Source organism: Mastacembelus armatus, chromosome 24 (genome assembly GCF_900324485.2).
Source record: "Mastacembelus armatus chromosome 24, fMasArm1.2, whole genome shotgun sequence".
Classification (NCBI taxonomy): domain Eukaryota; kingdom Metazoa; phylum Chordata; class Actinopteri; order Synbranchiformes; family Mastacembelidae; genus Mastacembelus; species Mastacembelus armatus.
In genome coordinates this window covers 16,772,904-16,797,840 of record NC_046656.1, presented here as the reverse complement: position 1 = coordinate 16,797,840, position 24,937 = coordinate 16,772,904, and the positions used below count along the sequence as shown (strand labels likewise).

General features: G+C 38.4%; 1 protein-coding gene across 7 annotated transcripts in view; it reads left to right on the top strand.

Moving 5' to 3' along the window:
• Positions 1-452: 452 nt before the first annotated feature.
• lama2 (laminin, alpha 2) overlaps positions 453-24,937 on the top strand; it is a 138,586-nt gene continuing 114,101 nt past the window's right edge. For all 7 annotated transcript variants that reach the window (XM_026319504.2, XM_026319503.2, XM_026319501.2 and 4 more), the window contains exons 1-2: positions 453-587; positions 24,874-24,937. The exon at positions 24,874-24,937 is cut by the window's right edge and continues 107 nt beyond it. In XM_026319504.2, coding sequence (XP_026175289.1) covers positions 515-587; positions 24,874-24,937 — 137 coding nt within the window. In that variant the 5' untranslated portion in view covers positions 453-514. The remainder of the gene's footprint in view (positions 588-24,873) is intronic.

The window sequence follows — 24,937 nt, the reverse complement described above, 5'->3', positions numbered from 1 at the left end:
AGTTAATGTATTATGCATCAATAATTGTTGTTGATATTATTATCCAATCATATATACCACTATCTATCTATCTATCTATCTATCTATCTATCTATCTATCTATAACAAAAAAACAACCATTTTAGTCTATTATTTGGGCTTTTCTGCCTCTGTCTGGTCAGGAGTTCACAGAGAGGCGCCAGGAAACGGGGGTGGCAGAGATGGAAAGATGGGAGACCGGCGACAATAGTCCGAGGCAGTTCTCAAACCACCAGATTGTCACTGGCTGTGCAGAACCACTTAACTATTGGGAACCCCATAGTGTTTTTCTTTTTCCTTTGTTTGCTTTTCACACATTTATCCATTATTTCTCCCTTCATTTCATCAGAAGGGACGCTCACAGAGAGGGAGGGAAAAGAGACGGAGGGAGGAGTAGGGAGGGATAGGACAGCTCGCTTCAACTTTTGCGAAACTTTTCCACTGACATTGAACTCAACACAGAGCCGCGCGACGCCAAAACTTCAAAGTGACCAAAATGGTGCGGCTGGTGCGCGTGCTGCTGGTGGCGGCCGCGTTGCTATGGCAGAGCTGCGGTGCCCAGCAGAGAGGTGAGTCCTCGGACACGGACTGATAGGTTAACTCTACTTACTGATCGATACACACCGATACACAGCCAGAGCGCAGCCTCAGTCGCTCAAGGCTGTGCCTCGTTTGCCTTAATTAGTTAATCAGGAAACTAGTTGCACCTTTGCACTGACTAACTCAACTTTATCTCACTAGTTACTGCAGCCACGTTCAAACATGGTAAGCAAGAAACTCTTTTTTTTCAAACTGTTGCAGTCCTAATGTCAAAAAAATCTACCGAGTGTTTCTGTTCATATATTGTTTGTGTCATCAACAGAAATAAAACCTGACAAAGCCCATTTAAAACCAGGCTGCTGAAAAAAAAAAAAAGAGATGTGCTGTATGTTAGTCTTGGAGAGGTGTCTGCCTTGTTATTTGTGATGTTTTTGATGGTTAAAAGATATTGGGAAACATTGCAGTAATTATTTTTAGAGTCACAAATCAAATGAAAGTGTTTGAACTTTAATATGACAACAGAACTGTGCAAGATAAAACACGCATTTGGTTTTCACGTTTGCAGGCACTGCTGTGATTTTCCAGTGTGCACTGTAATATGTCCATTTGTCTCACGGTTTGCCTACTCACTTGGGAGTCTTGTATTTCAGCCCCACTGCATTAGTTTGCACTGTAGTCTGCACTGTACAGGTTATATGACTGATAAAACATTAGACTGAGTTTATGAAAGATGCTTTTAGCAAACGCCTTATGTATTCCTACATAAATAGTCAAGCAACATGGCTTATGGGACAATATGTGTATGTGTTAATAAGTAACATCTATTGCATCTTGTGCTGACAAGAATCTCATATATTTCAAAAGCCAGAAAAATCAAATCAGATTTTAAGCTGGATACCACAGGGACTAAATGACAAAGTATATGTTATTTTGGAATTTAGGTGAAATACATTGGAGAAAAACAGCAGCTGCTTCTGCTTGTTTCTCCTCTGATGCTGTGGGCATTGATATGCTGTGTGTACGAGGGCCATGACATTGTCAACAATGAAAAATGAGCAGCAAAACCTTTAGCTGGGATGTAGATTGACAGCTGCGGCAGAACGAATATCACATGATGCACAATAAAAGCAAAAATAATTCATGCAAAATAGAGATTCTTAGAGGAGTTAGGGAAATTGTCCTAGTTAGCAGCAAGAAATTGTAAAACTGGATATTTTTAGAGAATGAAATGAAAAAGCTTCCAAAGCACAAGGATGATCAGTTTGAACACACGTGTGTGTGCAGAGTTTGTTTGCAGGTGTGTCAGTGGTGTGAGGGTTTGGCTAAAAGATGAGACAAATCTAGTGCTCATCATGCTTTTTACTGTTCATACTCTTCAAAACATCTCCAGCTACTGTTTAACCCAGGACTGCTTTGGACCTCCTGCAGATGTGAGGGGGGAGCTGCAGTCAGGATGTGCGAGAGAGAGACACGGGGTGTGAGAGAAAGTGAGTAGAAGAGGGCGAGAGAGGCCATCTGCGTGAGAAGCCTCATTACCAGGCGTGTCAACCAGACATGCTCTCTATCAACGACAAAGCGCAGAGACACCAGGAGATAATCAGAAAGAGAATTTTTAGGTATTGGGGGAGAAATCAACAAGACAGAGAGGGAGCGGGTGGGGGGTGAAGCAGATAGAGGGTTCAGGGTTCATGAGACAATGAAGCTGAAGTAGAAAGATAGTCACTGAGGAACTGAAGGTACACTAAAAAGAAAGAACAGTAGATTGAAATAGTTCCCTTGGTACTGAAAAGGTTTTTGTGCTGGTTTGAGGTGAGAGAAACACATTTGTTGTTGATGAAAAGACTTTTTTGATTACATTTGCAGGACAGCTGGGCTGAAAGACTCTCCAAGAAGATTTTTGTAGACTTTATTTTGGATGTGATTAGAATACTGGGTTTGTCCTTAAGTAATAAACTGACAACAATTTTGACAACTGAATAAATGTTCTTAAAACATTTAATGTAATTTTCTGGTTTAAGTTCACAAGGTTCAACCATTCGAGGCAGGTGGCCGCCCTGACTGAGCCCGGTTGCTTCATGTTCTCTCCACAGTGTTCAAGTGCTTGCTCATAAGGGATTTGTTGGGTTTTCTATGTAGGGTGCATTAAGATGATCTTATTGTCATTGGTGCTATACAAATACATTGAATTGAACTGAAGATGTTGATGTACTTAGAGGCTGCTGGTTAAAGCCTCTAGATGTGGAAGATTTGTATCACTGTAAAATGATCTTTTGTATATTAGACTTTTAGTTGAAGAAATCCAGAAACATGTCATTTTGGGCTGTGTGAGCTTGACTGATTGTTGTTGAAATAATCATTAGCTGTAACTCTGCTGTACGTTGGGTTTCCATATTGGCTTGTTGCTTGTAAATGTAAGAGTTGAACCATAAGACTAGAAAAGTCTGCTGTTAACAGCAGACTGACCAATAAAACTTCAACACAGCTTGCACAGTAAGTGTTTTGCTCCTGCATAGATCTTGTTTTAATGTACTGTACATCAACACGATTCTGAAATATACGTCTGGAACTCTGACTTTCTGTCAGATGAGTCAGTATGATGCATGAGGCTCTAGAGCTGAGCCAAACAACGATATTGATAAAAGGTAGTAAAATGTCAAGAATGTGGATGTCACTGGGGAAAATTTGGAAAGTTCTGAGAAGTTTCCAGAGATGTTGACTTGTTGGATATGTGTGCGTTAATATGAATGTTGCCAACCTGATTTGCATAAATTGATATGAAGTAAACTCACCAGAGACAACAGTGTGCTATGAATCTAGACAAGACTTGTAACTTAGACCAATGGAGAAATCAACATTTTTATTTAGCAGATCCATGTGACTTATTCATAACATCGCTGTCCTGCAGAAACCTCATATTGCATCTCTGACAAAGCAAATGTATCGGGAAAGGTGAGAAAAATGATTGATTTCCCTGGTGGTGTTTATCGGACTTTGGCATAATCAAAGGTGTAGCCTGAACCCCTGAAGTGTTTTCTCCTTGGGAGGATCTATGGTGAAAACATAAAAAATTCTTAATTTGTAGATAAAATGTCTCTTTAGAGCACCTACAGATGTGTTTATGAGTTTATGGTAATGTGGATTTAACCAAGCCAGGTGATGTGATGTGAACTCACCAGAGGTTTCACAGTGAATGTGATATGAATCCAGAATAGGTTTTTTGCCCATCAGAGAAATCAACATTTTTATGAGGCGAATTTATCCCAATGTCATAATGTTTCTGAAATATGTTGATCTCAGTCTACTATGTTAATGTGAAAGCAGCCGAGCTTAGCAGAATGGATTTGGTGGAATACCCCAGAGAGAAAGCTTTTAGATTTTTTTTCCTCATCCAGGGACTCATATTTTGTGAATATAATCAATGTATCCTAGAGAATAAGATGAAACAAGAAAGGAAGGTGGGCAGAAATGAAGCATGGGTCAAGGAAGGAAGGAAACCAGGAAGGATGCAAAGGGGTTAAGCTACTTAGTCTGTCATTCTTAGTTGGCAGTGATTTCAAAGATGAATCAATGAATTGTCATCAGTTTAACTTAATCAAGTGGCAAACATTATCGGGCACTGGGCACATGTCAGTGGAAAAAAATGCAAGTGACTTTTGGACAAGCGGACAAGCTGTGGTGCTGTGTCTGTGGCATTTTGCTTGGATTTAATTATAAAAGTTGACATTTATTGCTCATCCTTCACTGTTTACTTGGCCTCACACCAGGAAGGAAAGTTTGTTGTTTTATGTGCAGTTTGAGTTTTAAAAAGGTGTATGTCTGCTTGTGTTCAGTAAAAGTAATGATTTAGAGTAATTTGGTTTTGGCAGGTTTGATGTATGAGATTAGACTCATTAGGGACTTGTATTTGAATGTTTGTATATGCTTGTGGCTTACTGTCATACCATATTTGAAGTTGTCATTGACTTCAAGGCAACCAAGAATTAATCAATGACATTGTGCCAAAGACACAGATCACATGGCATAACACCAACAGGTGTGTGTATCTGTGTAATTTAGAAAAATCCTGTGGGAGCTAAAATTAGCCAGGTGCTAAGTTGGAACAGTGCTCTATCCTTCCTGTCAGTAAGAAAGCTGGAGAAGAAAAGTGACCGGGGGGGGGGGTCTGATTGCACGGGCATAGTAGTTTTGTTTTGTTTTTTTTCTGACACCATTGAGCAGAAGTCCTAATGCTGGGTGGTAGCAAAGTGAAAGTCTGCAATGCCAAAATTACATGTTGGGAATGGCTGTATGAAAAGTGTTACATGTGCAGGTTTAACATACCGAATTTCACATTCATGTTAAGATGGCTTTGGCAGCTCCTGAAGCAGCTGTAGTACATTTAACTGTTCCATTTGTTTAGTTTTGGTTAGAGATCTATGGTGCAAAACAAGAAAAGAAGGATGATGATGTTCTAGCAATGGTACATTGTGGACAGTGTGAAAAATGATTTTATGTAAGTAAAAGGATAAACTTGCACTGGGGAAAGTGCCACATTTTGGGAGTCTCTTTCATACAGAAATCAAAGATGTTTATGGTGTCAGTTTTGACAAACAAATGACTGGAGCAAGATAATTGACTTGACAATGGTAATATTTGTTTATGGTAATTTCAGAAATAAGTTTACAAATGATTCCTTAATTTGAGAATAATGCAGGCCTGCTGTGCTCTTCTGATTGAAGAAACAATGCATAAACATGCAGTACATAAACACAGTTTAATGTTTTGCTGGACCGTGTTTACCCTAATGTGTGTGTGATAAGACTCAGAATATTTGGCTCAGTTGTGAATATTTGATTATTTGCATCTATTACTCTTTGTGTATTTGTCAGTGTATGCTTCTTATAGTATCATGTTAATATTTGACTTGTGCTTTTCCCTTTGGGGCTGTGCTGCATCCAGCAAAGCACATCTTCTACTGAACAAAATCTAGGTCTGTGGATGTGTGTGTACCTCCATGAATGTGAGTGTTTCCTAGCAGTTTTGTTGTCAGAACAGCATTGATAATGCTGAAAAGAAAATCAATAGTTAATTCTACCAGGACACAATAGCTACTCTGCCCAGCGCTATGCTACTGTGGGATTGGACACAGAAAGAAACAGGGCATGAGTTGATGAATTGGTAAGTGTGTGTACATGTGTCTGTGTGTGCACCAGCTACAGCACCCAGACTATTTTGTGTACATAAAAAAAACAAGCAAGACTGTGATATGTTTTTGTAGGTTGAATGGAAAAACTTTTTATGTTGGAATACAAGTCGCAGCATTAGTATGAATTTTAGACTACATCTAGATCAGAAAAAACCCTGTGTGTTTTATAATTTGGGCTAAATGGAAAATAATAGAAATGATAAGAATTAAAATTTGTTTAATAGTGTCAATGTTCCAGCTTAAGGGCTTCAAAATAAAAATAAGTACCATGTAAATTGCACTGGGGCATTTTATGAGCAGAACAAACAACTAAAATTACCCATCCTCACTGTGAAGCACTGGTCCAGAGGAGTTTGGTTTCATTCCTCTGACCCCTTTAGATTTACTCACACATCTGCTGCTGCCGTGTGGGTAAATTGCTCTCCAGTAGTATTTTACCTACGGTAGCTAACTTGAATAGTAAAGAGCTGAATGTAGGTTACTCCTTGGGAGTTTTACTGCAAAACCCATAATAACCACTCATCAAATTGAGTGCCGAGTCCTTTACGATCACATAAGCACACCAAAAACAAAGCAAAGGAACAAATGCCCATTTCTGGGAGGCTGAAGCTAAGTACTCTTTTGTATTATTGATTGAAAAATTACTTAAAGAATAAATCAGCAATTGAAAAAATGTTTTCCAATTAATTTTCTGTTGATTCTCCATTGACTAATTTTTTCAGCTCTACAAACACAATCTTCTTCATACTGAAATATTTTCACATTCTGCCAAACTATATGTACATATTCATCCCTGTCCTTGTGAGGAAGCACAACTTTTTTGGTAGTGGAAATTAAATCGTTAAATGGATGCTGTTCGTTCTAAATCTTGTCTTCATGTCTATCATTGGTTTATGGTGTATGTTGTCTATGGGATTTGATGCTGTGACCTTGTGGATAAAAGACTGCATGCCTGATGTACAGATGTACGGCTGCTAAAGCAGGCTACTGACCCTTACGCACACCGACAAACATGCACACACATCTGTAGCTACAAAGACTTTGGAAGGACCTCTGTTTCTTTTTCTTTCTGTCGTTCTCTCATTCCCCTCACTCTCTGATCTTTCTGGGTGCTTATATTTTCCCAAGGAGCTTCCTGTGGTAACACATGGTGTCAATAATGAGCCCCCCTACACACACGCACAGACACACATGGATACACACTCCTAGACACTTTCCCCTCCTCTGCTGCTCATAATCCTTCATCCCCTCTCGCCTACTTCTTTTTCTGTTCTTTGCTTTTTCTCTCTCTCTCCTTTCATTCCTTGGTCTCCCGATTGTCTTTCTCATCTTCTTGCCTCTCTTCATTTACTTCTCCTTAGTGTGTGTCTTCACCTCTTCCCTGTCCTCTCATTTACATTAATAGACACTGAGAAGACAATTCTGCATTACTCTTAAATATTAAATCAGCAGACAAAAGTTTAAATACCTGCCCAACTCTTTGTAGCTGATACCTGCATTGTTTATGAAGTCTGGGCCTAAACATCTCTCATTAATCCATATGTTTAAATGTACTGATTGTCTGATAATGGACTTCTTGTGCAAAGCTCCCTATCATGTATTCTGCCCTTTTCTCTTTCACTATATCATATCCTTTCCCCTCTCCTGTGTGCCCCCTTGTACATTTTCCCCATCATCTCCTCCTGCTCCACCTTCTCTGCTGTCTCCCTTTCATCCTGTGTAGGAGTACTGCTGACAACCTCTGCAGCCATAGCTGAGCTCAATGTCGGCCTTAGTTTGTTTGTCTTGCTTCTCCTCACTGTTGGTTTCTGGAGGTCTTATTGTTTTGTTCCAGCTCAGATCACTTCAGTTCAAAACCTCTGTTTATCCACAGCGAACACACTGAGAGCATGCTGTCTTTTACTGAAGAAATCTGTCTGACACAGGCAGTTCAAAGTCAGCCATAAAGAAATAGAGACAGCCCCAGCCTCTATTTAGGGTTTTTTCTTGGTTTCTTGGGTTTGGTTTGTGTATGTCGTTTCTAGAGTTAAACTTTGGGAACAGGTTCTTGTGTTGTTGGATTTGACACAGGGTTGCTCTAAGCTCTCATGGTTTGTATGTCATTGACCTACATCTGTGGGATGCACTGTCATGGTTCTTTTGATCAGTCTGATTATCAAAGTGAGGTGATAATCATTTATCAAACTACTTGTAGTTTTGCAGTCAGTGTTAACATGACTTGAATGACCTAATGGGTCATAAAAAAACTGCTGTATGCAATCATACAATTATTTTTTTTCAGACAAGATAATAAAATTTTTCAAATGAGTGTTGAGATTTTGTCTTTTTCAAGACAGACTGCTTGCAGACCGAGAGAAACACTCAACCTCAACTCCAAAGCCACTGTACAAGTCTCCCTGGTACATCAAATGACTTTATGGAGTCATATTTCAAAAGCTCATTTTTACACTTTTGTTGGCAAGGCTGCTGTGGCCCTCTGTGGTGGTCAGAATGTCTGAGCTCAGGGTTCTTGTTAGACTGAGGTTTCTCTGAAGTTCTGTCTAGATTATTTCTGTGGCTGCTAGAAATTATCAGTGACATGACTTCCTTGTTCAATGCATGGCCACAACATGGTTTTTAAAATGAGTGAGTAATACACATAGACATTGTTGGAGAATGCCTTTGAATGTTTGCTGAAATGGAACTTGTTGTATTGTTGTGTGTCCAGTTATTTTGTGTCATGACCAACAATATTAAAGCAACCTGTAACCTTTCACACTCATGATCTTTGACCTGTCAGGGTCATAGTGCTCTACCTAATGTTATTATGCTCTCAGATCCCTGTGTGGTCCAAGGAAGAATGCCTTAGAGAGCTATATATCCTGAAAAGGTTTGACCTGTTGGAGCTGAGTTGCAGAGACCATTTGCACCAGATACACAGTAGTGTAGGTAAATTATTAGGTACACCTAGCTAAACTAATAGTCTAATACAATGTCCCTGCAATAAATATTTCTTTCATTAAGGTATTTTCACATTTTATTCAAACTGTTATAATGAGGTGCCATTTAGAGGCTGTAGTTGTAACATCTTCCAAATAAATATATTATAATAGTTACAGCAGTAACTACCATGGTGAAAGAGGGAAAGAAAGGTGTCACTTGCCTGTATCAATATCAAATGCAAAGTGTTCATCTCTGGGTAATGGAATTTACAGTGCCACTTGACTTGACAAAAGTGTGGCTATTCTGCAAACTACTACTTTAACTCAAATGCAGGAGGTCATTATTGGATATGCTAAACTCAGTTCACTGACCTTTAATTTCTTAAACTGGTGTGTCTTCCATCCAGATAGTCTGTAGCTTTAACTTTTAATTAAAGTCAAAAACCTACAGCTGTTTTGACTGACAGGCTGATACATGAAGACGTGAGTCCAGGACTCCCCAACCCAGCTACTGTCGTCTCTTGCTTTACTGACAGATCTGTATGCAGTGCGCACACAGTCTTTGCCCCACAGCTCCTAGATAGAAGTACACAGAGAAAGAGGCAGCAAACAGAAAGGCCATTATTTTGGGGCTGAATGTTTGTGTGATTGAGCTGATAAAGCATCAGAGGAATAAGAGTCTATTAGACTGGCCTGGTTAGCTATGGATTTAACATTTATACACACGTGTGTGCATGTGCCTGCGTGCGCGTGTGTGACAGCAAAAAACACAAGCAGAGGCAGAAATGGAGTGAAGGAGGGAGAAGTAGAGGTACGAGTCGAGTGTGTATATATTTTTGCTTTTCCATTATTCCAGTTGCTTTTCTCATCAATATTGTGTTTATGAGTGTGTGTGTGTGTGTGGGACATACAAAAAGAGAGAGGTAGGGACATATTCTGTATGTAATTTCACATTTCCATTATATTTTTGTATTTCCATTATTCTGGTCCAAGGCAAACCCACAGAGAGTCTAATGCAGAGCAAATGTTCACATCTGACATGAGATGAAATATTTGAAAAAATGGTGTGTGTGTGTGTGTGTGCGTGCGCACACGTGCATGTATGCATGTGTATGCGCGTATGGGTGAACAGGGGCCACAGTGCCTTTGCAGCCCTGCAATAATAGGCCTTTGACACCCGGGAATTCTGGGTGCTACACTATGATTGGGCAAGGCTGGCATAGAGTAAATTATTCCACATTGTCATTTCCTGGTCAGGGCACTGGGAGGTTTGCCAAGACGTAGCAGGGTAGTCAGGTGTTTTGTTTTTAAATAATGCTGTAATGGTTTGCCTTATTGTGGCCAAGTAATGAGGCTACTGTCAAAACTAAGATGAGCTCAATTTGATGAAGCACAATTTGTCTTGTTACTTAATGACCCACAGGCTGCCAGCACCACTACAGAGGGATGCTTTTTCCCTTTTCTAGGTAACTGTGTTTAACTGTATCCCTAATGGATATTTATTTAGATTTAGTTTTAATCTTGGTAAACTTATAGTCATAAGTCATAGTCAATAAAACTAAAGCTATTTTGGTCTAGTTTACATCAATGACCTTTTTTCTCTTTTTTTTTTGCCCTGAAGTTTTCTTTATTTCATCAGATTGAAAAGACTGAGTGGTGAGAGGTTAATATGGTGAAAGGAAAAGAGGGGGAAGAGTGCGATGATTAGAGGTCTAGCTATGTACATAGGACCTGTGCACACTCAAGATAGGCTGACATGCACACCCTCAGTATACACCTACGTAAACACAAAAACTGAGGAATTAATAGCCAATGTTTTGTTAAAAATCATGTATACCTTGGAAACATATAAGTAATGTTGATAAGACCCCAAAGTTCAGAATTAATTTTGGGGACATCACCATTGCTAGATATCATTTTGTGGCTCACTATAATAAACTAGTCTACTATAAAGTTAGAATTCCATATAGGAAAGAATGAATGTGTGAGATTCCCACATTTAAGCTAAATTTAACCTCTCTGTTGGGAAGGTTCATTAGTGAAGTATGAAATTATTAGTGTATCCTAAAATCAGGTGTAAGTGCTAAATTTAATAAAGAAAATAGGCAGTGCACTTGGAAGGAAAAGACTGAAGACTCTTGGGAAAACATTTGTCTGTCAAATGTTGTATATTCCAGTTTTTAATATCTGTGAGACTCATACATACAAGTTTCTTCTTCTGCTGACCTTGTTTGGCACCGCAGAGGAGAGCCGACCTAAGCATTCAGCCCAGCCTAAGGCTTGTTCTGACAGTGGGTGGGAGGTGGGTGGTCTGTCAGCACATTTATTTCTAGAGGAGCCCACTGCTCTGTTCTAGCAGCTCAACCATTGTCCTTTTTTGGTTTGGACCCTTATAACAAAGTCTTCTGTTAGTTTGACTTGTAGTGTTCTGCTTTTGGATGGGCTTTTTTTTTTTTATAAGCTTAATGTGATTTTGATTTCTCCTCCAACCTATTTGATACGTAACCTGTCTAGGTTCAGGTCAGGATTCAGATTTTTGGGCGTAACTCATGCAAACCTACTTATTTTTCAGGTATGTTATCTGATTAAACTTCCGTACAACACGTGATCAGTGGACATGACTTGGCCCATGCATTCCCAAGACCACTTTTTAATTTAGATTTCTGTGGACAACTGCCCAGATATTGATGTAACATTATGATGCTAGTTATTTTTTGTGGGTATAATAGCAAAACCTGTTTCTACTGTTTAAATATCAATTGTCAAAGTCAGGATTTCAAGCAAAGGTTTAAAAGTGACCACCTTGCCTTGGTAGCCCAGACTGCAATGCCAAAACAAAATGAGTTGTTTTTAAGTAAGAAATAAGGCCTGTTGAATTCTGTCATTCTGTTTTCTTTAAAAACAGATTTTAAAAACCCTGCAGTGAGTTAACTTTCTACTCGAAACCCAGTTTGCCCAAGTTTTCATGGCTGTAAAGTTACTGGGGTTTGAAATGGGTTGTGCCTTTCATAATGTTCAGGACAAGCATAAGATGGTTTCACACTTTTTGTGAAATTTGTTTTTTGAATTTTAGAAGTTATATGAGCCCTAAAATGATGTAAGACCAAAAGACTCTACAATGACTGGACTGGAATGTCTTGGTGGCTTAATGGGTAAGACCCATGTCATATAATAGCAACATCTCCGGTCTGATTCTGGCCAGGGATCTTTGAGGAATGTCAACTGCCCCCCCCACTGCCCTCCACCCATATGTTTCCTGTGGTAATCTCAACTGCATTAGGTTTGCCTCCATATCACCCAACTCTTTCACTGCCTTACTCCATAACATCTAACACCCTAAACTGTAGATGGGCAAAATACACCCTTTCCTCATATGTGACAGAATTTATAATTTGAGGTTTATAAATTACCTGATGAGCATTATAGTACCTCAGAATATGAGCATGTGTAGTGGGTTTGACTATTTCAGTCAGTCATCGCTGATATTTTGTGTTGATAAATGCACACACACACACAACACAGTGTTGTGTACAGTGTGTGGTGTATGTGTGATAGACTCAACAGCTGTTCGGTGACTAAAGGCAGTAGCAGAACAGAAACACTCTATCCTACTCTGCTCCGTTATATTCTCTTCTGTCATTTTACATATTCACTTACTCTGTTCTAATGTTGTTGGGCACCTATTTGTCTCACAATTGACATTTACTTTCCTTAAGGGAAAAATGTTTCATGATGTAAAAAGAAACCAAAGACTGATGATGTTTTGTAAGTTTTCAGACCCCAAACCTGTTGTAATAGGAATACCAGCTTTTCTGTGGTTTCTCTGATTTACATACTGACTCAAAGCAGAGTTGAGGCGCTGACCATGACATTTTTTCTCATGGCCCTTTCTTTCATCTTTCTCTGTCTGTGTGTGTGTGTGTGTGTGTGTGTGTGTGTGTGTGTGTGTGTGTGTGAGGGTGTGTGTGTGTGTGTGTGTGTGTGTGTGTGTGTTCACGTTTTTTTTTTTTTTTGTGCTGAGGCTGCAGGTTTGTGTACTAGTGGCCAGTTTACAGCACTAGCTGGTGATGCATGAAGGAACGAGAACTCCAATAATGAGCGGAATCAGCCTTTAACATGGTAATGTGTCATTTAGGGCCTATCCATTTAGCTAACGACTTGCTTCCTTTTGAAACCTATTAGCAGTAATGGTAAATAGCAGCTCCCCTTTCAACTCACATCAGATCCATTCCCTTTTCTCCTTCAGTCTTTCCTCCTCTTCTCTCCTTCATTTCCACCTCTGTTATGTACAGTATTTTTCTGTATCACCTTTTTTTTCTCAAGTTGCCCCTCTGATCTGTTTTCTTTTTCTGTTGATTAACTTTGTCTTTTATTTTTTACTTTGCTCACCATTTTTGTGCATAAAATCCTCTCCTACTCTCTTTCTTCCTCTCCTAGCCAATCTATAGGGGCTCATTCATAACCTGTGCCCATTACCTACCAAGCTATTAGGTTTGCTAACAGTGAGATCCATTGGGTGAAAATCAATGTCTATCCAGGGAGCAGTTTGTCTGTAGCGACACTGTAATGAATGCTATATACTCCAACACACACAGTTCTTTCCCACTTTTTCATGCACACTCACGCAAACACATGTGCACAGGGGCAGACTGAGTATCTGAGCATTAGTCTAACAGATAACCGTATATCTGAACTACGGTGAAAAACACACTGCAACATGAAAGAGTGTTATAGTGTGTTTCTCCATGTCATGCTCACATCATTTTATATACTTTTTTTTCTATGTCCTAATCTCTCTTATCAAATGGATATATACTGAAGGAGCCCATAGTAACTCAATTTGTGTTTTTGTGAAGAGCCTGAATATGCATTGCCTTGAAATATTTTATAGTTGGTGTATTAATTCCTGAAATTTGAATTCCTTATATTAGATGTAAAAGATTAAATACTTTCATAAAGTACTGTAAACCCACACACACTGATACCCTCTATATTGTCAAACACACGTTTCACCTACGCTCAATGTAGCCTGAGTATCTTCAGTGTGAGAGCAGTTAGTGGTAGCCTTGGGCCAGCTAATAGTAGATAAGTGGTCATCAGTGCTGGTCAGAAGTGTTTATTCAGCAACCTGGAATTAGCTCTGTCAAAATCTATAGCCATCATTTAATGCTGCATGTTCAAGCTCATGTGTTTCAGTCACTACATTTTTAGTTTTCATTGCCTATTATCCACTGTTGTGTGGGGCATGTTTGTAATGTTCAGTGTCTGTTGTCAGAGAAACAAATTAAAAATGTTACCCAGGTAATACTTTGCAGTGTTTGCAGTATCATCAGTGACATAGAGGAATATGTTTTGGCTGTCATGTATATATGAACTGCATGCTAAGTGTTTCTTCATTAATGCATGATGCTTTGGTCACCAGCTAATTTGTAAAAAAAAACTCTTGCCTTGCTAAACTCTTTGCCTGCATCTGTCACCTTTTATAGTACCATAGTACGTTGGTTCCCAACTGGCATGGGATAATTTGTAATTTTGAACAGACATACAGCATTGTAAAGGGCATTGACTTGCAAACCTAAAGGTTTCCAGTATTATGATTAATCTCTACATTGCAATAATTGCTGTAAAAAATAAAATACTAATAAAACAATTAAGGCATTTCTGTGTCAAAGAGGACTGATAAATCAATCGATCGATCATTTGTTTATCAACTTTCATATAGATTGGTTCATTTTAAATTGCTTTACATATTGACAAGCTGTTTGTGAACACTAATATAATTTAAAACTACTGTAAAAAAAATAACAGTATAAGCAAAACATTTAAAATTATGAATAGGTAAAGTTTAAATAAATTAACATATATTCTAATCAAAAGACAGACTAAAGAGAGAGGTTTTATATTTACATACCAACACTATGCAATTCTTTCTTTTGGATTTTGTAGCTGTGGATCAAAACATCTTTCATCTTTCAACAGAAGCATTGATGTTTGAATGGCCAATATAGCTATAAGAAATCTACTTTTTACAAGATAACATGTAAATAAGAAAAAAAATGTGAAAATAACAGCCATAAAAGTTAATCAAATGTCTCTCAAGTGTAAAATCCTCATAGGGTCACATTTTGTTTGTCAGTAGATTCGTACACAACCCTTGTTAGTGAACAAGGTTGAAACATCTGTTTTGTATTTTTGTTGGACTGTAATGATGTTATCCATGTCGAGTTTGAGAATGTTGGCTTCTGTCTGCTGTCAACAGACTGTAAAACTGCTAAAACTAATCCTACACATAGTTGTAGAGCCAACTACATCACAGCTAACTGCAAGGGACTAATGGCAGGAAGTCTTGTTTCTTGGATGGTTAGGTTGCCATATTTTGTGAAGAGGCTGTCCCCTAGAGAAAACACCTGAAATTAATCACGTGTGTGTGTGTGTGGTGAATATTACTCATGTGTACTGGCTGTTCCTTTTGTACATATTTTGTTGATTGGTCCCCACTGAACCTCCCACCCAGGTTTTTAGCCAATTGCACAGTTTCCTGTCTCTCCCAGTGCCATTCATAAATTGTCTGCCTGGAAAATAAAAGTGAAGGGCCATGAGGAAAATGAGGAGAGACTAGAATAAGTAAGTAAAATAATAAGAGAGGTGCACAGGCAGAGATAAAGGATACTTTACGTTGTACCCTGTGTTTGGGTTCGATCTCTGTGGTAACCATTTCTCCCTGGAAGCTCATGCACATCCATCTGGATTTCCAATTACCCACAATCCTGTGTGACCCCAGTGGCTGTGTCTAGAGAATGTTATTTCCTGATCTGGCAAATACAACATGGACTTCATAGGCAGACGTGCACACCCTCACTATACATCTACATAAACACATGCACATGTATATAAATACAAACACACAGGTCCCACATATGAAGCTAGACATCTAGTCATTACAGACTCTCCACCCTCTTTCCTTTCACCATATTAACTTCTCATTATATTCTTGTCCATTAAAATTTACTGCCACTGCTCAAAATTGGGCATTTCAGTAAATTTGAGCCTTGTGTTGTTGTGGTTTCGTACAGTAGCTGCTGTGCTCACAGACACAGTTTCAGCTTCTGTGAGGTCAGGTTGTTTCATTGTTTGGCTTTACTAAAACATAAAGGCCACATACATCCTCTAAAGGCCTGAACAGTCACTGAACCATGACTTTATCTCCAGGGAGCACTTTTGAATTAAAGCAAGGGCAGTCAACAGTGTGAGGAGGAGCAATTGCTAAGCTGAAGATAAATCCCCAAATTGATTTTTCTCAAGACATTTTATTTTACTTCTATTCTATTCTGTTCTACTATTTTCTTTTTTGTTGTGGGGTTGTGAGCAGAAAGTAGTGGTTGTAGCTATGAGACGATGAGATTAGATCTTCTGCCAGTGATAAATCTTTCTGGGGCCAGAGGTCAAGTTGCTCTGTCCTGTAAATCTACTCACTGGCATGTTTTTATTGCCAACACCAACAAATTCCCCATATCCCCTAGATGGAGTGTGTGTGTTTGTGTGTGTCTCTGCGTATATAGGTTTGTGTCTTGTGGCCTTGGCTGCAGGCTGGATTGTAAGCATTAACCAAGGCTAGCACCAATGAGTTCCTACTTAATTCTACACAGCCACACTCATTCACCACATACACACACACACAGCTGTTCCTCTGAGGTGCTTATGGATGATTTAACAAAGTCCTCATCACCGCCTCATCAGGTGTGGACAGTGTGTGTGTGCATGTGTGTGAGAGAGCAGTTGGTCCATTGCAGGATAGATTTACTGCTGGCTGGTCTGAGCTCAGCTAAATCACTTCAGCCACTTATCCAGGAGTTATTGTGCATAAACATTCTCTCTGTCTTCTCCACTGTCCTTTTTATTTTTGAGACCCTTTATTCAGTTTGGAGAATGTGACATTTTTATGATTTTTGTTTCTCTCTGTAAAGTATTGACACAGGTCTGCAACTGTCTTTTTGAAATTAATTAATTGCAGTTACTCTGTAAATCATACTGTTTTTATTTTACTGGGTTTTGATATCCAGATCCATGAAGTATCATGAAATAGTTTCCTTGGGCTTTGTACTTAGTGGACTACTAGTCAGTGATTTTGTAGAGATTTTTCCAAAATCATTGGCAATGCTCTTGTCTTTTCTCAGATTAGATTGTGTGTTGTTTACATATACCAGGACTAAGAATATAGTATTATATGTTCATATTTCCATGGCTTGTTCAAGCTTTTAAGTACGGCTCTGTTAGAAAGAAATAAAAGTCTGATCTTAGGCAATTTTTTTTTATTCTATGGAATTTTTATACTAGAGTCACCAGCTAGTGGGAGTGGGACAGTGAGGGTAAAGAAAATATTGAGCTGGCAAAGCCCTGCCATATTCCTGCAGTGTAAAGGGCAAAGTTTTGTAATTTAGCCTATACTCTGGTCTGCAAAATTAATTTGACTTCAGAGAGAACCTCTGTGCCTCCTGGGAGACAGTGGTTTAGACAACCCCCAGTTTGGAGAGCAGTGATCACTGCAGCCTCCTGCAGGCAAGGTCAAATCTTTGACATTTTATGTGTGTGTCTGAGTAGGGGATTAACTGTGTAAAACTTTGTGGTTTTCCTGTTTAGTCTGACCCAAGTCTGACACAAACACACATTAGTTTTCATTCCTCACTGGGACTTTACTGTGACTTACCCTAACCTTAACCATAATTAGTCCTCCTCTAATCCTAACCTTACCTTACCCTAACCCTAAACCAGGTTGTCATCCCATAATTCTGATTTAACTGTTGAGTACCAACATCTGGTCTCCATGAGGATTGCAGAGTCCCCATAACACAATGTGAGTGTGTAAACAGTTTTGGTCCCTGCACTGCAAGTAATACCAGGCATACACACATGCACCCACGCAAACACAAACCCACATGTCTCTCCCTCTTCTTTGTGGTGGTTGCTTCTGGAAAAGAACACTACATTTGAGTCTTTGTTGGTGTTTTTAGAAAGATATGGGGTACACTAATATGAAAGGTAGGGAAATTGATAATATGCAAATTCTTACATTGGAAATACTAATTTAATCATCATGATTTAAGAGGAAATCAGAATTAGTGTTGCTTGTAGTTGGCGTTAATGAAGTGTGAATTATGTGATAATACCAAACAATCATAGACTCTGCTGTCCTCAATATGCCAGCTTCTGTCTTCATGGCATTATTACTACAGCAATTTAAAAAGATCAGCCCAGTAGCGGACATAGTATGTGGTTAGAGCAATAAAAGGAGTAAGATGGAGATTTTGTCATGCTGGTGTAAGTCCATGAAATGAAATTTAATTGAAAGAGAGACGAGGGAAGTGAGATGGGGCGATGTCTTGACCCTTCTGATCAACCCACAATCTCAGTCCCTATATCTTACAAGCACTTTCTGCTTGTTTTTTTAATGTATAATAAGTCAGCCATTTCGGTCTTTCGAAGCTGGGTGACTGCTTGGCTTTTTCTTTTGGACCTTCATTTCTGAAGCTAATGTGCACGTGCGCACACACACACACACACACACACACACACACACACACACACACACACACTGTCTGCCTTCCCCTGCTGTTTTTTATTGCTGTTATCTGCTGTAAATACACATGTACTGTATTTTCAATATTCTTGTCATTACTTGCCCAGTGTGATAAGGAATTAGAAAATGTAAGTTAATACTGATCTGTTAACTTGTCTTTCTTGCTTTCATCTGTTGGTCACTCTTCTGTCAACCGCCAAGGGTTTTTCGGAATGATGAAATGAAAACTAAGTCAACATCCTGCTCACCACAGGCCTTCCTGTCGTGTGTGTGCGTGTGTGCGTGCGTGCGTGCGTGCGTGTGTGTGTTCCTTATGTTTGTCTAACTCATGCAATCACCTGGATAATTACACTTTTCTAAAATGTCTCTTAAACTGAAGTTACCGTGGGCTGAAAATTAATATATTCACTGTGACACAAAGTGATTTACTATATTTTTATTGAAGTGCAGTAGTTGTACACATTCTCAAAATATGCTAATCGTGCAGTATTTATCATGATAATATTCAGCATTACTACCAAAGCGCTATATCAGTACCAGTATCATTTTGTCTGCATGACAGCTAATATTTCTAGCTTAAAACACTTGCAGCTAAAAAACAACTTTCAGTCCATTTCTGAAACCCAGTCATGGTTGTCTGAACTCTTTTTTTTTTTTGTAGAATAAAAGATCTAAAATAAAATCTAAAAATAAAATCTACTATAATGATACTTGCAATATATTGATTCCAAATGTGGAGACTAAATGATGCAGTGATTGATGATGGTCACTCTGGTCTGCCCTTCTGCTACTGTTCAGCCCTGCTATCAGCATGACTCAAGAAAGGGGAAGAGTTGGTTGGATGACTCAGTTGTTTGGTCCAGTTTAAATATTACAAAATCTGTTAATACTCTAAAATTTCATGCAAACATTCATGGTGCCTAAAAGATGAAGCCTAATGAATTCATTGACACCCTGAATTAAGTTAAAAATTCTGACAAATATTAGAAGGATGGCCATGAAATTAGGTACATAGATTCATTGAAATAGCTTTGATCTCTTTACATCTAATGCCATCCTCTGGGCAAACATTTTACCTTAGTGGTTCTCTGTGTTGTGAGCTAATTAGTTTTAACATTTTAACATGCTAAACTAAGACATTAAACATGGTTAATGTTATACAAGTTAATAATCAGCCTTTGCCATTGTGTTAACATGCTGACATTAGCATGTAGCTCAAAGCACCATCACTGTATACAGCCTTACAGAGCCATTAATGCTGTAGAGCTTTAATGAAATCAGTTCTGGCATTTCAGCCACTTAGTTTTAGCACCAATTACAGTGTGTCTCACTACTTTGCATCTTTTTTTATGCGTACACACAGTAGATCTCTGTACATATGGGTTTCATGTTTGAGTTTGTGTGTCTATAAAAAAAAATATATATATATATATATATATATGTGTGTATGTATACGGGATTATTGCAGTCTCATCTCTCATTCCTCTCCTAGCCCTGACCCTTTTAAACAACACTCCATCTTTTTCTGGGAATCTCTCCATCCATCTCTCTCTCCATCAATCTTTCTATCTTTTCCTCCCTCCACATCTCTCTCTCTCTCTCTCTCTCTCTCACTATTCAGGGTGCATGGTGAAATAGTCACACAGAGAGAGAGAGACACAGAGAGAGATGATCCTGTCTTTTTCAACTTTCTTCTTATTCCATCAAGCATACATCTAGCCTCAAAACTCAACAATAACACATCCATCACATGCACGTACATGCACACACAGAGCAGGGCAAGCACTGCACAGTCATCTTCTACCATGACAGAAAAAGCAAATAAAGTTTTATTCATAATGTAATAAGAAACCTTTATAGAATAAAACAACTTTGCAGTAATCCTGAACTTGTGGAAATCTGGACATTTTATCATTAAATTCTCTTTTCAGTTTTTTTTTTGTTTTTCTTTTACCACATTAATGAATAGAATGCTTCAGTAGCCTCAGTTCATGCACCAACACATATGGAGTTGAAAGGGCAATGTGCCAGAGGTTCACTTTCAGACTGCGATAAGCACAACTGAAAAGCATGTTTTGTTAATTGAAATCTTTGAATTGATATGGATCGGGTTCCAGCTCAGTTCAGGCACTGTACAGTATGTGGCTTAATGTTGCGTCTTTCCCATTTTTCTCAAATTACTTTCTGAGGGTAAGCACACACAGTGACGTTACAGTATGGATTTGATTGATGAGGATTTTTGCGACATGTCATAATAATATGCAGATCGTCCCAATATATTAATAAAAAATCCTAATCATGATCCACTCCCTTGCTTGGATTTTAAGTGATGTCTTGCATGTGATGGAATTTGCTCTGTTGTCATAGAGATGATTTAGTTTTTATCACCTCCTTTAAAAGTATGAATCTTGGGTCATAAGGTGATGAGGGCTGCAATATGTTCGAAGCTACAGGTGAATCTTGTGATAAGGTCGAGGTTAAAAATTAAAATGTTAAAACTTATTATTCAGGTGTGTTGGCCTTTGATACTAGTAATACTAATGCATATAAAGTTAATCAGCTATTTGAAAAACTAATAACTACACGACATTAGAGTAATCATACTGTAGATAAATTGCTTTAATGGGGTTGTTTTGTGTTACGATGTCGAACCAACTCCTCTGGCAATGACACTGCCTGGCATTCACTGTGTGTACTTATACATTTTGACAGTATTATAATTTGGAGCTAGTATGGCCGTAAAATCCTCTGAGACATCTGGTTAACAGAGCGAAGACGGGGGATAGAGAGGCTAGCAGACAGACAGACACACAGACAGGTTACCATGGTTATCAGAGCAGAGAGAAAAGAATGGAAGGTTACGAACCTGAGTAGGTGTGTGTGTGTGTTTGTGTGTGTGGCCGCTGTAGAGCTGTAGGCACCGTGTTTCATTGTGTCCTTGTCATTCACCGAATCTGAACTCTGTCTTCAGTCAGTTCTCTCCAGTCACCTTCTCATCTTAACTTTTTTTTTTCTCCTGCCTTTTATCTCTATCCATATCCAAAGCAAAGTCATACACGTGATCAGATTCTCACAGGAACTCAATGTAATGTTTATTCAGAGTTGCTATGACAGCCAGCATTTATATTGAGAAAATCTAAAAAGAAAGCTAGATGAAATGAGTCATTGCTGTTTCTGCTTCCTCTATTATTTTGTTAAAGTAACACTTTCCAGTGCTCTTCCTGTCTGTGTCATGCTAATATTAAAGGATGAAGAAGGCGTTGTCTCATGTTAAGATTAACACTTTTGTTTAATTAGTCAGATGTCGAGCTGGATCATGTCTGTGTTACCACAGCTGTTGTGTGATGATATTGACATCAAGGTTTATGGCAAAAACTCTGCACTAGTGATCAGAAAACAGCTGATATGAACCCAAAATCAGGCAGGGGTATGAAGTTAAATGGCAAGTTTGTCTAATAAGGTCAGTGATTCCTCAGTACAGCTTGTAATGTCACAGGACTATCGATGTCAATTGGGTAACTAATTGAACTCAGAATATAATGTGTAGTATTATTTAGTTTATTCAGATGTTACTGTGATAAAGAGCATGCAACACACTCAGGAAATCAATTGTTACATTTGTAAAGGATGCTATGAGCATGCAGTACTTTACTGCTGCATCAAAATTTCCCAACTAGATTGAAAGAGATGACATTGAAGCAAACCAAAATATGTGGTTTAATATATTTTTTAATCCCTTGTGGTTCTGTCAACCAGACATGCAGAACTGATAGGAAGCTTAAGGTATTAGCTGTCTCAAATCAAGGTAAAATGACACTATTAAAGATTGCACAGTCTCCCACACACATTTGAATGTTGTTGGAGACTCTTCCAGATTGTGGATCAAAACCCAGGAATAAGCACGATGTTGGCTTGATTTCCTGGCAGAAGCAGGAGGCAGTAGATATAAACGGTGTGGAGAAGGACCATGCAACTGTTTTCATCTTGTATTAAGCCTTTAACTAAAATCATTTTTATACTGAAGTCTGGTTACAGGATTTCTTGTGTTGGAAACATGACATCAAAATGGTGAGCACTTTTGTTTGCTCTTCCAATAGGGTGTATGGGTGAAGAGATCTCGAAGACCTTTTTATATATGGGTCTTGCATGCTGTTACTTTCTTTTAGACTTGGCCTATTGTCACTATTCACAATTGGAATAAATGAATAGAAGAAATTCTCAGAGAAAAATGTTGAACCTGTGCTCCAATGGCTTGAGTCTTTTAAAAGGTTAATCAGATATCAGGACTTAAACACTGGGGCATCCAAAACTGTGCCACAGTGAAAAGAAAGATAGTTCATTTTAATAGAGTTGGGAAGCATTGTGATTGCTGTGATATTTACGACTATAGTTTAAGCTTCATGTTGGACAAGCTATGAGACTTTATTGTTGGATGAACTAATGAATTTAACGTACCCCACCATAAACTGCAACATGGAAAAAATGCATTTAAAATACTTTGATATTTTATGTATATTTTCAATTTTGAGAACAGGTCTCACTGATTTCTATTAATACCTCAATTACTTGCAATGTGAAGAATGAAAGATTCAGCGGCATCTAGTGGTAATTGGTAGTGGAAAGCAAAATGTGATTCCCTGTCTAGAGCCAATATGGTTTGTCTGTTCTGGGCTACTGTAGAAACATGGTGGCACGACATGATTTCTTCCATGAAACGACACCCACCCGAGAACTTTTCTTTTATGAAAATATTCAAAAGCAAATCTGGGCTTCCTAAGTGGTATACAGTCTCAGATATCATTTCTGAGAGGTTTGGAAGTTTCTAAGTGTATGTGTGAAAGATAATGTAAACATGTGAGAGAGAATTCAAGTGGTTCAGATGTTCTTCACAGTTCATCAGAGTTGACATCTGGCCAAACAGCTGGACTCATCTGGACACACACAGAAACTGCCCACAGTTTAACAAGCGTTTCTCTGTGTTCTCATTCCCTCCATCTCATCTTCCTTTCTGTGTGTCTCCTTTGTATACAGTATTTGTACATTTATTTGCATCTGTGTTTATGTTTGTATATCGCTGCACATGTTGTGAAAGTATAAAAGCTGCTGACCTTAAACCAAACTGGGATATCTGATGTAACTTGGTGCATTCGCGTGTGTGTGTGTCTTTTCAGACAGGAAATGTGAACCATGTGCATGTTGTGCATTCCAGTACTTTGAGTACAACGAGCGTGTCGTTCACAGTGAGACCAGTGCACTTTTGTTATGGGAATAACACAAATGGGTTACGCCTGCAAGCTGACGAAAATACAGATAGTGTGCAGTCTCATGGTGTATTTGTGTGCTGATGAAATATAGACATAAATAATGATCGGTTTGTTTAGAGCTTTTTGGCTCCAGAGGGGATCAGTTCTCTTCATTTCTTCTTGTTGACAGTTAGCAGCCACACAAGTTGCACATACCACATACTTTTGATAAATATCATCACAAAATGATTTTGGATCCAAATTATTTTTTTTTCTTAGTTATTTTACACTCAAATTAATTTTTCAAATTAATTATAAATCTTAATTTAATTGTTTTTTAACCAAAAAATGCAAATGGGCCTACTTTGCTCATGGTGATATTGTCATTAAGGATTTTGAGAAATGACCACAGTGAAGGAGTGCACTAGGGATGAACAAACAGTGTAAGGTTATTGATGGCTTCCTACAAAACACAATATGAATACTTGCTAGTAATTTCCATAATACATGTTCTCTCCACGTTTACATCCAGGTTCCAGCAATGACAAATATCTATGGACAGAAAATGAAAAAAGTATCTGCGCAACATAATGCAAATTAACAGTCATTTGATGTAGTAGCATCACATTGCCTGAAGTGTGCTGCACTGTTGAAAGCTGGCCAGAAATGTTCTCTGTATGCTTCCTTTATCCAAAGATGAAGTGAACTCGGCTCTATCTGCGAGGGGTAAATGATGTTAACTGCATTAGACTGTACCGAAAATACACCCAGATTAACTAACTTGGATGGTATAAAACACCTGCCCTCCCCCTCATGTTCTAGGCTAATTACTCATAACCTCAATACAACAGACATACAACCATTTGCCTGCTCTCTCAGAACAAGATACACAGAGAATCAGACAGTTTTAATGAATTAAAATACAAACTCAGTATGTAAATCAGGCAGTTCCTAATAACCACCACTGTAGCATTTTGGCAACTAAAGACTTTTTTCTTTTTTAGCTTTGAAGAAAAAAAGTCAGCCTGACCTCATTTGGACCCCTCTGAACTGACTTAAGCATGTTATTTGTGTTGATCTGACTATACAGTTAAGAGCTGAACACACACACATATATATATATATATATATATATATATATATATATGTGTGTGTGTGTATGTATGTATTTATGTCATACATTGTGTATTTTTTTTTTATTGTACCATTCTCTTTGTTTACTCCAGAAAGTGAGAAGCTGCTGTACTTTCAGTTCATATGAAGCAGACATACAGTGCATACAACTTTTCCTATTTCATCATCCATTCCTGTGTCTATTCTGAGTCTCTTGTTTTTTTTGTTTTTTTTTTTTTGTTTTGTGTTTTGTTTTTTTTTTTTTGTTCAACCCCCCAGGGCTTTTTCCGGCTGTGCTGAACCTAGCGTCCATGGCAGACATAACAGCTAATGCAACCTGCGG